We start from the raw sequence: 15,652 nt of genomic DNA, 5'->3' as shown, positions 1-15,652 counted from the left end.
AATCAAAAAATCAACTAGAAACATCACGGTTTTCAACGCAAGGCATCGAATGGGATGGCTCCACCATGGGGTGATTTACATGTGTACAAATCTTGTATCGCTGAAAGTCAGAGTGGTAAACAAACAAACATGAAAATATGGGCAAAAAATAAGTCACATAAGTTGCAACTTTTGCAAAAGGCAGTCCCTGCATATGACCCCTGAATGACCCTAAAATGACCTAAAAATTTGACTCTAAATGTTGACTGTTCCTACCAAGTTTCAAGCACATACGACCAATTTTTATTAATTTGACCTCAGATGACCCCTTGGTGACCCTGGATGACCCAAAATGACCTTGCAATGACCCCTTAGTGACTGATGTTGACTGTACCCACCAAGTTTCAAGCCCATATGACCAATTTCATAAATTTGACCTCAGATGACCCATTGGTGACCCCGGATGACCCCAAAATGACCTTCCAAAAATTTGGCTCTACATGTTGACTGTACCCACCAAGTTTCAAGCCCATACGACCAATTTTATTAACTTGACCTCAGATGACCCCAAAATGACCTTCCAAAAATTTGGCTCAAAATGTTGACTGCACCCACCAAGGTTCAAGCCCATACAACAATTTTTAGCAATTTGACCTCAGATGACCCCTTGGTAACCCCCGGATGACCTTCCAAAAATTTGGCTCTAAATGTTGACTGTACGACAGTTTTTGTAATTTGACCTCAGATTGACCTTTGACCTCAGTATATGACCTTGAACCCCACCCAAAAAAGTTGCCAGAGTTTTTGACCATGACCCACCTATCCTGCCCATCCATGCCCGAGATACAGCATCCGGACGGAAGCACAGACAGTGCAAAAACAGTATGCCTCGCAGTGGAGGCATAAAAATATGTATACAGTACCAAACATACTGACAAAATGAAAGTTATTTCTTTTCATTTGGCCGAGAAAATTAATTTTACAATGAAAAGGTGTAATTTAAACATCAAATCGGAGCGTTTGTATTAATACCTCAAATGACGAGTCTCATGCTAGCCATAATTCACTAGCGTTCTGAGTGAATTGTGTTTCTGTACAGTTATGTCTTTAATTGCATCAATCACCACAATGATTTGTAGAACCAACCCAGCACATGGCTTGTCCACATGGCAGGGGTAGCATTAAGGCCCTGAAAGTCGGGGGTGTTTTCACTCCCGAGCTTGGAGTAAGGTCCAAAAGTAGAGAGTCAGAGTTCACCCCTGAGCTTGCACATATTCCAAATATAGAGGGTGAAAAATTAATATTTTTTAAATTTAGGGGGTCATTCACCCCTGATCGGGGGTTAACGCTACCCCTGCCACATGGATCAGAAATCATATTACAAGGGTACACAATTTGTGTGCAGTTGTTTGCTTTACTACATGTATATATTAAAGCATAGTTAAGCTGCTAAAATTTGGTACAATTGTGCACTTTTAAGCATGTGAGTTCCCACACATGAAGTACATACATCAAACTGTGTGACAACAAACTAGATGACCATGGGAACATTTTGCCGGTGTCAGGTCAAAGGTCATCTCTGGTAAAATCTTAAAATTGCATTTTCGGGTCAAAGGTCAGCAGAGGTCATATTTTAGAAATGCATTTTCTGTACATCTGTAAGGGGTACGGGACTCACACTCTGTAACAACAAACTTGATGACCAGGGGAATATATTGGAACACTTTGCAGGGGTCAGGTTAAAGGTTATCTGGGGTCAAACCTTATAATTTCTTTTTCTGGACATCTGTAAGGGGTATGGGGCTCAAACTCAGTGATAACAGATCTCATGACCAGGGGAACATTTTGCAGGGGTCAGGTCAAAGGTCATGCAGAGGTCAAATTTTAGAAATGCATTTTTTGGACATCTGCAATGGGTACGAGGCTCAATTTTGATGACAACAAACCTTGTGACCTGTTAAACATTAAGGTTAAAGGTCAGATCAAAAGGTCATTAAAGGGTTACATGCCTGGCGATTGTCTGCGCCATCTCTAGTTTTTTTTTCTCTTTTGTCAAGTTGAAATTTTTACCCCGTACTTGCCAAAATGTGCCATTTTACCCCAAAATAAGGTTTTTGTAAAATAATTCTGTAACGATAGGACATAGATAGCACAAACTACATGTTGGAAATCCTTGTGATCAGACAAATAATTTTGTGTATCTGCTTAAGCTTGGAGCATGTTCACATTTTACCCCTGTGTGACCTTTTGTGACCTCAGGTCACTAGGGATCAAATCTGAAAAGCCTCCAAATCTTAAAATAAATTAAGACCATGCATTTCATGTCTGGACACTCATTTTAAATCACAAAGTGCACAATGATTAGCAGCTGTACAATCATATTGGAAACAATAATTATACAAGTGACATGCAATGATTGATAAAATATATATGAAAGAATAAATGAAATGACTCTCCCATGCACAGAAAGAATGACAACTTTGATGCACTGCATGCCTTTTCATATGCGTTGTCATTCACATGAATTTGGCCTGAACAGTGCTGCTTTTTTTACATGATTCTCTCTATGGAAATGTCAAACGATACAAAATATTGATTTATTATCATACATAGGCCTACAGGACAGCGTTCAAGATCTTGGCACTATTTGGTGGCCAAAGATGTGTAAAAAGTATTTAGGAGTGAAAACAGCACTTGGTGCAGTTGTTGTAAATTATATATCACATTTGTAAAGGCAAAATTGTGTGTATTTGTTTTTATAGAACTGAAACCATGGCACTGTGTTTTTGGAGAAAAAAAAATATTTTGGGTCTTTTTTTGCTGTAAATGGGCATTTTGGGTGCAAGGGTAGCGCTAAGTTGCTTTTTGGGGTCCTGGACCCACCAAAATCGAGTTGGGACCCCCTGTTTTTAAATTTTCTGCAAGTTCAGGGGTCCCTGCAGACTCCCAGTTTTTCAATCTAACGCTATTGCAGACATACTATTTATGCTGCATTTGTGCAACTGGGACTCACCAAACTCTACTCCGGACCCCCTACTTTTTAATTTTTTGCAAGTTCGGGGGTCCCTGCGGACACTCAAGTGTTTAGTTCTAGCGCTACCCCTGTTTGGGTGACAATTGTTTTCCAAATATATGCTATAAATGTAGGCCTACCTATTAAGCCAGAAATATTTTTTATTTTATACAATTTTTAAATAAGCTACATGCTGGTAATAAATTCAAACTAACTCTTTGCTGGCATTTTAAAAGTCTTAAAGGGTATATAGCTGGAAGGAAAAGCCGACGATCAATTGAAAATTTTGACCTTTCATATTGAAGATATGGATTTTTTCCCCCTAAAGACCTAATTTTTTTGGTGTTTTGGAGAAAAAAATCCATATCTTCAATACGAAAGGTCAAAATTTTCAATTGATCGTCAGCTTCTCATCCCACCTACATACACTTCAAATATAAATCATCAGTTTACTTCGAGTACTGTAAACTATCAAAAATATCAATTTTTACTGATTTGCCTAAAATGTGTATTTACATTGCGAATTTGAAAAAAATCAAAATTATTTGATAACAGAAGGACATTCTTCGTATTCAGAATGCAATTCGATATGTCTGATGTGCTCTAATGTCCCATAATAAAATTAATACTGTCCAAACGTTCATACCCCTTCCCTTAAAAGTTTAGTACAAAGAATAAGGTATAGCTATTAGCCTACATGTACTCTAGGCTACATATTAAAACTGAACATTATATATCAAGCCTTCTGATCCACCATACCTGTATTTAGGCATAGGCCTTGTTTGAAGGCCTATGATTTAGGGAATACATGAAATGAAACACCATCCATGTTCATACATGTACCCCGACATGTACACAGATTCTCAACACACTAGGGTGGTGAGTTGTGAGAGGTCAGGGTTAGTAACAGAAGGGACTTTAAATCATAATCATAAATCCTTGGTTTGGGCACATTACCCATACTTTTATACTCACTCGTGGGACATTTGTCAAGGATCAGAATAAACAATAAAAAGGCCCATTCAGTGATTTTCTCATCCGGTCGATCGCAAAAATCATCAAAATTCAGATTTTGGTACCTTTGTCATTTGTCATAAATATGTAAACATAGCCTGCTAGTGGTTCAGCCGAAAACCGTGGATTTAATAAAAAAATTAGGAATTTAAATAAATCTGTAATTTACGTTAGTACTGACAGTATCTAAATCAGCTACATGTATTAGAATGGGGCTTCAACTTTGTTAATACTGCTGTTTTCTTTGTTTGTTGCCAAATTTTTCATTTCAAAAATACCAAATGACAATTTGAATGACGTATCTTTCAAGCAATTTAAAAACAATTTTATTTTAGATTTATTGCATGGCGATCGGAGTGTTATCGCCAGAGCAACTCGGACTAGTCGCGTCACAAAACAATTTCATTTCGTATCCTCTTGGATCTCTGGTCTATAAACCACAATGGACTGCTAATATAGCTGCTAATAATATCGGTGTGATTTGACAAGCCCAATGCCACAAGAAGACACGTCCATTTTTCGAGCAAAAATGCGTACGGTATAGACCTATGCACAGACCCCGGGGCACAAAATCATCAATTAGAACGTTTTGTAATCTAATTCATGAATTCTGGCCGATCTAGCGATATCAAATAAACTAAAAACTTAACGCCGAAACGTTTGGTAACATTCTTATTCGTTGAAAAAACATATTTACGGCAAAATAAATACAATTTAAAGCAAAGAATTTTAATGTACTCACTCGGTACTCGTGTCTAGTACAATGGTCTATGTGGAACAACTTCATCCACCGCTTTACTCAGTATCAGTCGCGCTATCAGCAGATCAATCAGACAACTTCAGTTTTGAAATCCGTTGCTCTGAGCTGAATGCGGCAGGACCCGACTCCAAAAATAGACCTCTCAATCAGGCTACAGCGTATTTTCCAGCAAACAAACAAATAAATATCCGAGATGATGATGCAGATGATGAGATTCCTAAAACGATCCGCGTGTCGATGGTTTAATAATATTCCACGTTCAATGTTTTTGTTTACGCTGCAAATCTGGTCGAAACTGGTCACAGCCCGGGTCGAGAGCCAAAGCGTGACCTGTATTATACTCAATCGCTAAGAGATGAACAATTGGTATTGAGACGAGTAAGATAGCGCGTCATTCTCAACACAACAAAAACCTCACAACCTATTGGCTAAAAACTAATCGCTACCGTTCAGCGATGTAGTATGAAAATATTTCAACTTTATGTTCAGTATTTTAAGGGCGCATTACACCAAAGCACTGTGCGAAAGGTGCAATGGTGATGGCTACTGGAGATAATAAGGGGTGGTGCAATAATTATGTGTACCCCCGGGGGGGGTGAATTATAGGGGGGGCAAAGATTTTTGGCAGGCCAAAAGGGGGGGGCAAGCATTTTTGGCAGGTCGAAAGGGGGGGCGATTTTTGGCAGGTCGAAAGGGGGGCAAGCAATTTTTGGCACAGATATTTTGGGCACCGTTTCTATATTACGCCCTAAAAGGCGAGGGAAAACGTTACTTAACACGCTCAAATATGCAAAATTTCCTGTTTCGCTACGCTTCGCATTATATGTTAAGACAATTTAAGGTTTTAAATTGGGTTCACAAAAATCTTGCATGTGTAAGGGGGGGGCAAAGATTTTTGGCACGCCAAAAGGGGGGGCAAAGGTTTTTTGGAACGTCGAAAGGGGGGGGGGGCAAAGGTGTTTTGGCCCGGCCAAAGGGGGGGGGGCAAGCGATTTTTTGGCAGACCATTTTGAGAATTCACCCCCCCGGGGGTACACATAATTATTGCACCACCCCTAATGCAATGGTCAATTTTAATGGGCCATACTTTTTCTTCGTGAGGTCGGCATGTTCTGATTTAAATGAAAGATGCTAACCTATTAATGACTAAAATAGATATGATATTCTACAAATCGATTTCACAAGAAAAGTAGGCCCTGGCCGAATTACTGCTAACGGACAAGTTTTAATGTTAGTTTATTATAGACCCTGGAAAAAGACTATTCCAGGGTCTATGTTTTGGCGTTGAAATAGCGGCATCGCTTTTCAACATTTTTTAATTAAAAAAACTGAATTTTTAAAGTTCCCCAAAATTGAAGATTTTAAAGTTCCCCAAAATTGAAGCTTAAATGAAATGACGTAAAAAGTCAATTGTCACGCATGGTAGAAAACACCGCTTAAAAAGTTGATTTTAGGTGCTTTTCAATGGAGAGGTTATTTGGTGGTCTCACGCCTTCAAACCCAACCATGTAAACGGGTATTGAGCTCTCTCTGCTATCAACTTCAGAAAAAGTCGGTGCGTAGCTGCTTTATTTACGAATAGCGACCGCCCTATGTTTTAGCATTTGGGGCCCTGGGGCCCATATGTGGCATATGGGGCTCTTATATTCATATAACAATATAATGCTAAAGATCTATTATTGTACCAAATCTGAGCCCTGTAACGACTTTATTTGCTGAGAAACGGTCGGCCCTTTGTTTTAACATTTGTGTCTGTGGGGCCCCTAGCGTTAAATATGTGGGGCCAAAACGGGCAAAATGCATATCTACAAGTTTGGGCCCATACGTGTGCAGGGTCTATGTTTTGGCGTTGAAATAGCGGCATCGCTTTTCAACATTTTTTAATTAAAAAAACTGAATTTTTAAAGTTCCCCAAAATTGAAGATTTTTAAAGTTCCCCAAAATTGAAGCTTAAATGAAATGACGTAAAAAAGTCAATTGTCACGCATGGTAGAAAACACCGCTTAAAAAAGTTGATTTTTAGGTGCTTTTCAATGGAGAGGTTATTTGGTGGTCTACGCCCTTCAAACCCAACCATGTAAACGGGTATTGAGCGCTCTCGGCTATCAACTTCAGAAAAAGTCGGTGCGTAGCTGCTTTATTTACCGAATAGCGACCGGCCCTATGTTTTAGCATTTGGGGCCCTGGGGCCCATATTATGTGGCATATGGGGCTCTTATATTCATATAACAATATAATGCTAAAGATCTATTATTGTACCAAATCTGAGCCCTGTAACGACTTTATTTGCTGAGAAACGGTCGGCCCTTTGTTTTAACATTTGTGTCTGTGGGGCCCCTAGCGTTAAATATGTGGGGCCAAAACGGGCAAAATGCATATCTACAAGTTTGGGCCCATACGTGTGCCACACATGAGTCATAGTGCCCTTGTAGTTTTACAGCTAACCTTGTCAATCTGTTGCCCCTTATTTTAACATCTGGGGCCCGTAATATATGACATATGGGGCTCATGTATACATGTAAATATAGAGTACCCCAGGGGCTATCAGTGCACCAACTCATGGCCCTGAGGCTGCTTTATTTGATGAGAAACGGCGTGCTTTGTATTTTTACATTTGGGCCCCTGGGGCCCGTGACCTTTACCTATGGGGCCAAAATAGGCAAAAAGGCACATCTATGGGTAGGGCCATTAAGTGTGCCAAATATGAGCCCTGGGGTCCTTGTAGTTTTGGAGATAGCCCTGTTAATGTGAAGGGTCAGAAGGAGAAGGAGAAGGAGAAGAAGAAGAAGGAAAAGGAGAAGACTAAAGAGCATAAGGAGAATATCTATGCCCTGTTCCACAGGCATAGATAAGGAGAAGACTAAAGAGCATAAGCAGAATATCTATGCCCTGTTCCACAGGCATAGATAAAAAGGAGAAGACTAACTAGATGGCACAGTTGTGTTTGAGCAAACACGAATATCTATGCCTGTGATTCCCCCCTACCCCCCCCCCCCCTTAACACACCATGACGCCCTTAACCCATCCTGACACCCCATAATATGTTTAATGCTAAAAGGGCTATCAGTATACCAACACAAGGCATTGTAGCTGCTTTATTTACCGAGTAACAGCAGGCCCTTTGTTTTAGCGTTTGGGGCCCTGGGGCCCATATTATGTGACATATGGGGCTTTTATATTCATATAACAATATAATGCTAAAGACCTATTAGTGTTTCAAATCTGAGCATTGCAGCTACTTTATTTGCTGAGAAACGGTCGGCCCTTTGTTTTAACATTTGGCCCTATTGGGCCCCTAGCCCTAAACATCTGGAGCTAAAATGGGCAAAACTCACATCGACAAGTTAGGGCCCATAGGTGTACCACATATGAGCCCCAGTGCCCCTGTAGTTTTTGAGCTAGCCATGTCAATCTGTTGCTCCTTATTTTAACATTTGGGGCCCTGGGGCCCATAACTTAAGATATATTGGGCTCATTTATACTTGTAAATATATAGTACCCCTAGTGCTATCAGTGTACCTACTCAGGGCCCTGAGGCTGTTTTATTTGATGAGAAACGGCATGATTGGTATTTTTACATTTGGGCCCCTGGGGCCCGTGACCTTTGACCTATAGGGCCAAGATGGGCCAAAGGCACACCTACGGGGCATGGTCAATCTTTGTACCAAATATGAGCCCCAGGGCCCTTGTAGTTTTGGAGATAGCCCTGTCAATATGAATGGTCAGGAAAAGGAGAAGAAGAAGGAGAAGGAGAAGAAGGAGAAGACTAACTAGAAGGCTATATATTTGTACACAAATACGGCTATACCCGCATGTTATCGGTGTAGCCAAACTTATAGTCCTTATTTGCTGAGGACTTAAAATAAAGAAATTGTAAATAGTCGTCCAATTGGGCAGAAAATGTGTAAAAAGTGAAAGTCCAAGTCACAAGCTTTAATTGAATGTAGGTTGCACTGTCGTAGCACTTAAAATAAAGAAATTGTAAAAGTCACCTCCCAGGTGAGTCGCCTCTCTTACTCTCCATAGGTTGCTGTTGTCAGTATCTCTTACTCACAGGGAGGCTATGCAATATGATTAGGGGGAAACTATTCCAGAGGGAGTATGTAAATTAAATGGAACAGCCATTTCAGAGGGAGTATGTAAATTAAACGGAACAGCCTTTTGGGGGGACATTTCAGAGGGAGTGTGTAAATTAAATGGAACAGCCAATGGGTATGTAATTTAACTGGAACAGCCTTAACGCTTCACGCTGGTATTTCCAATTGTGATATAATACGATCTGTCTGTTTAGTCCTACGTGTGTGGGGTAGATGGGTGTGTGGGTGTTAGTAACAATATAATTCTCATGTGCTATCTGTTTACAAATTCTGAGTCCGGAAGCTGCTTTCTTTGATGAGAAACGGCCAGCCTTTGTTTTAACATTTGGGGCCTTGGGGCCCTGGGGCCCATAATATTTGACTTATGAGGCCCATGTACATAATTACGTTGAAGTATAATTCTCAAGTGCTATCAGTAGACTTAAGCTGGGCAGTGTAGCTGCTTTATTTACCGAGTAACGGCCGGCCCTATGTTTTAGCGTTTGGGGCCCTGGGCCCATATTATGTGACATATGGGGCTCATATGTACATATAACTATATAATTCTCAGGTGCAATCTGTGTACAAACTCTGAGCCCTGAAGCTGCTTTATTTGATGAGAAACGGCCGGCCCTTTTTAACATTTGGGGCCCTGGGGCCCATAACATTTGACTTATGGGGCTCATGTACATATGTTGAAGTATAATTCTTAAGTACTATCAGAAAACTCAAGCTGGGCACTGTAGCTGCTTTATTTACTGAGTAACGGCCCGCCCTATGTTTTAGCGTTTGGGGCCCTGGGGCCCATATTATGTGACATATGGAGGGTTATATATACATATGACAATATAATACTAAAGACCTATCTGTGTACCAAATCTGAACCCTGTAGCTACTTTATTTGCTGAGAAACGGCCGGCCCTTTGTGTTAACATTTAGGCCCCTGGGGCCCCTAGCCTTGTACATATGGGGCCAAAATGGGCAAAAGGCACATCTACAACTTAGGGCCCAAACATATGCCACATATGAGCCCTAGTCATCGTATACTTATAGAGCTAGACTTGTCAATCTGTTGCACCATATTTTAACATTTGGGCCCCTGGGGCCAATAATATATAATATATGGGGCTCTTGTATATTTGTAAATATAGAGTACCCTAGGGCTATCAGTGTACCAACTCAGGGCCCTGAGGCTGCTTCATTTGATGAGAAACGGCGTGCTTTGAATTTTCACATTTGGGCCCCTGGGGCCTGTGACCTTGACCTCTGGGGCCAAGATGGGCAAAAGGCACTTCTACGGGGAAGGGCCCATAAGTGTACCACACATGGGACCTGGGGCCCTTGTAGTTTTAGCGCTAGCCTTGACAGAATGATGTGTTTGATGGGAGGAAAAGGAGGAGGAGGAGGAGGAGAAGAAACCACAGGATGGGAAGATACCCTGCATGCTATTGCATGCGGGTATAAAGAGCATAAGCAGAATATCTATGCCCTGTTGCACAGGCATAGATAAAGAGCATAAGCAGAATATCTATGCCCTGTTGCACAGGCATAGATAAATATACCCGTCCATGCTTCGCATGCGGGTATATGTAATTTGAATGTGGGGTGGGTGTATGGGGGTGGTGTGGAGAGTATTTGCAGTGTAGTATGGAGTTTGTGTATGTGTTGGTATATCAATTAACATGTTACTTGCTTAAACTTACATTTTACAATGCTCATTGTATGTTTAGAAGAAATAAGTTGAATTTGGCGGCCATTTTGTATTTTTGGCGGCCATTTTGAATATCAAAATCATCAATATTAGTGCATACATGTCATAGATAATATCCTAGACCTAAAACAATAGCTATTGTACCAATACATTTACAATGGGAAGGGTCAGTTTGAAAAATATTGGAAAATTATTGCCAAATGGTCGCCATTTTGAAAAACAAGATGGCCGCCATCTGCTGCATCTGGATTTTTGTAAACATGTATAAATATGTTACTTAGGACCCAAATAACATGTTAGGATAGGTGGCACATTGTCTTCAAAAAAGGGCCACGGAATTTAGTTTGCTGCTTGACTAAATTGCAAATTGTGTTTATTTCATGACTGTCAACCCATGTTTAGCCCTATTTTTAACTTTAAAAAAACAAATGGAATATGTACAAAGTAATAGAAGTGTCATATGAAAGGTGATGTATCATGTTACAAAGGATTCTGGGAAGGGTTAGATTTCTTCTCTGGTATGTGATTATATTGTTGGATTTGACTAGATATACAAATGCAATTGAGATGTGTTTGCCAGGGTTGGGGTCAATAATGATCAGGGGCAGATCTAGGCCAGTTGGAAGGGAGCACCGACTCGGGAAAAGGATAACCAATTGTATAAATATATGCCTAAGCGGCCATTGCGCCACAGTTGCCGGTATAGGGTGAATCCGCTCTTGGATAGTAGAAACTTAACCACGTCTATGGTAAAAAAAATCAAACGTGTGTGTCCATGGTTTTATAGTAAGGCTCTCATGTTTTTCTTGTCCATGTTTGCCTGTGGTTTTACGTAGGGGTGTGTTTATGTATGCAATGTATCATATAACACGGACTAAGAACCAATGAAATTAATGGGAAAACAACAACTGTTTAAAAATCCTATTTTCTTGAACTGCAACATTGTTTTGCATGAAAAATAATCCCGTTTGACTTTTTATGGTAATTATATTCAGTACTGCCCGCCCCCTTCCGATGAATTACTAAAAGCACTGGGACACTAATTACAAAATGTCAGTTGAATATGCTGCTTATACATATGTGTGCATTGTGTGTATAAACTTTTTTTTCAATCCACCTAAAACAGGTTGAATTAGCCAAAGACCTTGGTGACGCCAATTTAGCAAGACCATGGAGCAAATACTCGGAGAAGAGCTCCGCCCACCAGAAGGCTATGGAGAAGATAGAGGAAAAGAAAGTTGAAAAGGAACTCAAGAAGAGCAAAAGGCTGAAGGCAACTCAGGTGAGATGGACTATAAAATTTTATTCTTAGCTGCTTTTTTTATGACAAGTCAACAGTTGTTTTCAATGAGCATCTCCTCTACGATGTCAACACAGTTTTCTCCTTCGGTAGCTGGTATACCAACAATCCTGATGTTGTTCCGTTTTGAAAACCTTTCTTGTTTCTTGAGTTGCTCATCGTGTAGACTGATTGTGTCTTTCAGCTGTTGTACCTCCTTTTGTAGACCTGTTCATTTTGTTTAGTAAGCGGGTCAACTTTTGATGTGAGTTCATCTATTCTTGCTGATTGAATTTCTATTGATAGGTTTAGGTTCGACTCTAGTTTTTTTATTTGGTCGAAGAGGTCATCCAATGTCATCTTCATTCTCACCTGGAATTTCTCAATTGAATCGTGGATATGCCTAGTATGCTCTCGTGGAAAAATTGAGTTAGCTTGAAATTCCCCTGGACAAGGAACTTACTGCTAATTGTCTCCTTGGAACCCGTACGAAACTCGGGGAGCTGATCCTGGTTGCGATGGTTATTTGTGGAATGTCTAGGGTGTGCGCTCTTGTAGCAGCAAAGTCCCTGATTTGTTGTTAAATGGTTTATGGAATGATGTGGGGTGTAGTGGTCAGCGACAACCTGTAAAGTGTGCTGAGGCTTGTGGATCAACGCTCTGGCGTTAGTGCCTGTCAATGCGTAGCGCACTATAAATCACTGCGCTTTTTTTTTTTTTTTTTTTTTTTTTTATATGCTTTTGAACACCTTTCAAATCAGTAGTAGGGTTACCAGTCAGGGTCAGATCTACGTTGGGAACATCAATCAGCTTGTCGGCATACGTAGGGCTTAAACCACCATGTTTCAGTGGTGATAGCATACTGAGTGATGGTGTCAGCTGCACTGGTGTCGATTCACCATCAGTTTGTTTGCTTTTTTTACATCCACGACTACGGGTGTCGTTCTTTGAAACCATAGTAGTTGACCAGTGGACACAGTAACGATGATAGAAACATGTTATAGCATAATAATGATCAAATTCCTTGCAATAAAATGTGATTTTGATCGGAGCTTCTTTCCGAAGCGTAATCACTCCGCCATTTTGAAACACAGTGAGAGAGTAGACAATCATGACTAGTTGAGATTACCCAAGTTTATGTGTACATCTCAAAACACTGCAAGTTTTATTCATCTTCTCTGGAATTGTTAGTTCAAAAATGAAGTACATTATACATTTCCCTTAGCTCTTAAATGCACTTTGAGCAGTGAGCCCTGGTGCAAGTTAGATAACCCGTACCCGGTAGTGGTTCTAATGTGATTTGGAAATAATGTTTTGTTCTGTATTTACAGGCTGACAAAGGAGATGCCAATAAGAAGACAGAGAAAACTTTGACCAGCTTAGAAGAGGTACGTGTGAATGTTACTTGTTAAAATGGGAAAAATCAAACCAAGGACACTGAATATTAATGCCTGACCAATCTCGTGCATTAGATGTATCAATATCTTAGCATACATTACATACACTGACTTGTCTAACTTCTTTGGCAACAAGTAAAATGCATTTTTTTTGTGTGTGGAAAAGTTCCGGAAAATAATATTGGGAACAAAATAATGCTGAATTTCACCAGAAAGCCTCCAAATGGAAGCTTATTTGCATTGTAGTCCAAGGTTGTATATGGAGCAAAATGATGGCAGTAATCACAATGGAAAGAATAACAAGTGGACTAGATGTCAGTGCATAGCTCTAACTCAACATATGCATCATTGTCCACACTTGGCTTGGTTTAGGGATTCAATCATGTTTTACCGTTGTTCATCACCGTTTAACAATGATACGTCCGCGTCGTCTGCGTGGTTTACCTCGCTCTGGCTGCTCGAGCGAAGTAACCAAACAAACATGCCGGATGCGAGTTGATTAAGTCCTTTTCAACAACAAAAACAAGCTCGTCTAATTACATGATTATTTCATGAGGAATGTCAGCTAGTCATTGCCACTCAACCCTACAAGAATTTTGGTAATTTCTCTGTTCATATCAGCAATAAAACTAAAGAATAAAGCTGCTACCTCCAAAAATACAGAATTCAACATAAGAGCGTGTTTACTCATGAATGTAATTTCCAGGAATGATCAAATTCACACGTAATGCATACACATTAACTTACATTCGTGTATACGCTACTGGAAAAGTGTGAATTCATCACTGATTGATAACATTTGGCTCCTGGCATGTTCAAAGGTATATGGAGAGTTGATGAATGGTTATGTTTGTTGAAATCTTTTATCTATTTTTGTGTTATTATTGTATCCACAGCTAGAAGCAGAGCCAGAATTTCAGGAATTTGTGGAGGCTCATAAAGGAAGAACCCAAAAGGCTGTCTGGGGAAATGATGTGAGTGTCCCAAATGTTAACAAGAAGTCATCAAGGTCAAAAGTCGCTGAACAAGGAGCAGATGAAGATGGGTCTAGTGATGAGGATGATGACAGTGAGGATGAGAATGAATCTGATGGTGAGATGTTTTAATGTTATACTTTTATTTAAAGGGGCATTTCATGATCCATAGCCTCATTCCCCACTTTCCTAAAAAAAAGTTGAGATTTTTATACCACCAGAAACCTCTGGCTTCATTATGTTTGTATGCAAAAACATTCTTGCCAATTCATATGTTTGGCAAAATTATCGTCAAATTTGTATTTATTTTCTGTTTACAGAACAGAATTACAGCACAGTAGCGTTTGGAGCAATATAATGTATAATAGTCATGCTTTACCCGCAAACCCAAAATCGGAATCAACTGAAATTTTGGGAATAAACTTTTTTCATGGATATCTACTCAAACATACCATAAAAAGGTATGCTAGAAACATAAAATACTCCTTTGACCCTAATGCCCTCGCTGCTTTTTGGCGAGGGGAAGGAAAGAAGGAAGGAAGAAAAAAAGAAGAAGAGAAAACTTTTTTCTTGGGTGTGGTTTTGAACCACCGACCCTTCGGGTGCCAGACACGTGCACAGGCCTACCTTGCCACAGGGGTGTCACTTGCCCGGCCAAGCTTTCCGCGACAATATGACTGTTCGAATGATGATGCAATCACATCATGTGGGATACCTGCCTGTGCCTATGTTTAGTGAAGTGTGGTTTTTTGTTGTTTGGAGAAAATATAGGAGGAAAATTAAGGTGTTCTTAACCATAATGCCCTTGCTGCTTTTTGGCGAGGGGGAAGGAAAGAAGGAAGGAAGAAAGAAAATAGAAGAAGAGAAAACTTTTTTTTTCTCAGTTGCGGTTTTGAACACATGCACGGGCCTACCTTGCCACGGGGGTGTAGCTTGCCCGGCCAAGCTTTCCGCGACCACGCATGTGTTTAAAATCTGAACAAAATTCAATGTTTGCTTAGCAACTACAATATAGCTCAACGTATAAACACTGCACATGTTTGCTGTGGTGTTTCAGGGATTTTCCCTTTTCTATGTCACCAGCCAGACCCAAATAATAATATCAATGAAATTGTCATACTCCCAATTCCAATAACTTGAATTTTCCACAAGACGAGATTGTTACTTTAAAGGACACTCCGGCAGTCCCAACATTATGACTTATGTTAGAAAAATAATTACTAAGCACAAATCATGTGGTTTTATTTAAAACAATCTCATATATTGACCTTAAAAACAAATAAAAACAGCTGTTTCTAACCACGCGATATTCAAATTTCCTGTGGCAATGACGTCCCAGTAACACAGTGAAGGCTAACAACAATTGAGCAAAAATAACCATGACGCCATTGCCCAAGACAATTTTGGTGCAGGAATTTTGAATATTTCGTGTTGAGAGCCGTCTGTTGT

The 15,652-nt window shown here is 40.0% G+C and overlaps 2 protein-coding genes across 2 annotated transcripts in view; one reads left to right on the top strand and one right to left on the bottom strand.

Moving 5' to 3' along the window:
* Window positions 1–15,652, bottom strand: part of LOC140164557 (uncharacterized) — a 335,764-nt gene that overhangs the window by 138,678 nt on the left and 181,434 nt on the right. The gene's annotated exons all lie outside the window — the stretch shown is intronic.
* Window positions 1–15,652, top strand: part of LOC140164551 (probable RNA-binding protein 19) — an 86,044-nt gene that overhangs the window by 33,986 nt on the left and 36,406 nt on the right. The window contains 3 exon segments of the mRNA XM_072187855.1: window positions 11,680–11,835; window positions 13,164–13,220; window positions 14,126–14,321. Of these exon segments, the coding sequence (XP_072043956.1) occupies window positions 11,680–11,835; window positions 13,164–13,220; window positions 14,126–14,321 (409 nt within the window).

Source organism: Amphiura filiformis, chromosome 11, assembly GCF_039555335.1.
Source record: "Amphiura filiformis chromosome 11, Afil_fr2py, whole genome shotgun sequence".
Classification (NCBI taxonomy): domain Eukaryota; kingdom Metazoa; phylum Echinodermata; class Ophiuroidea; order Amphilepidida; family Amphiuridae; genus Amphiura; species Amphiura filiformis.
The sequence above is the reverse complement of the archived record's forward strand: the minus strand, read 5'-3'. Positions and strand labels throughout refer to the sequence as shown.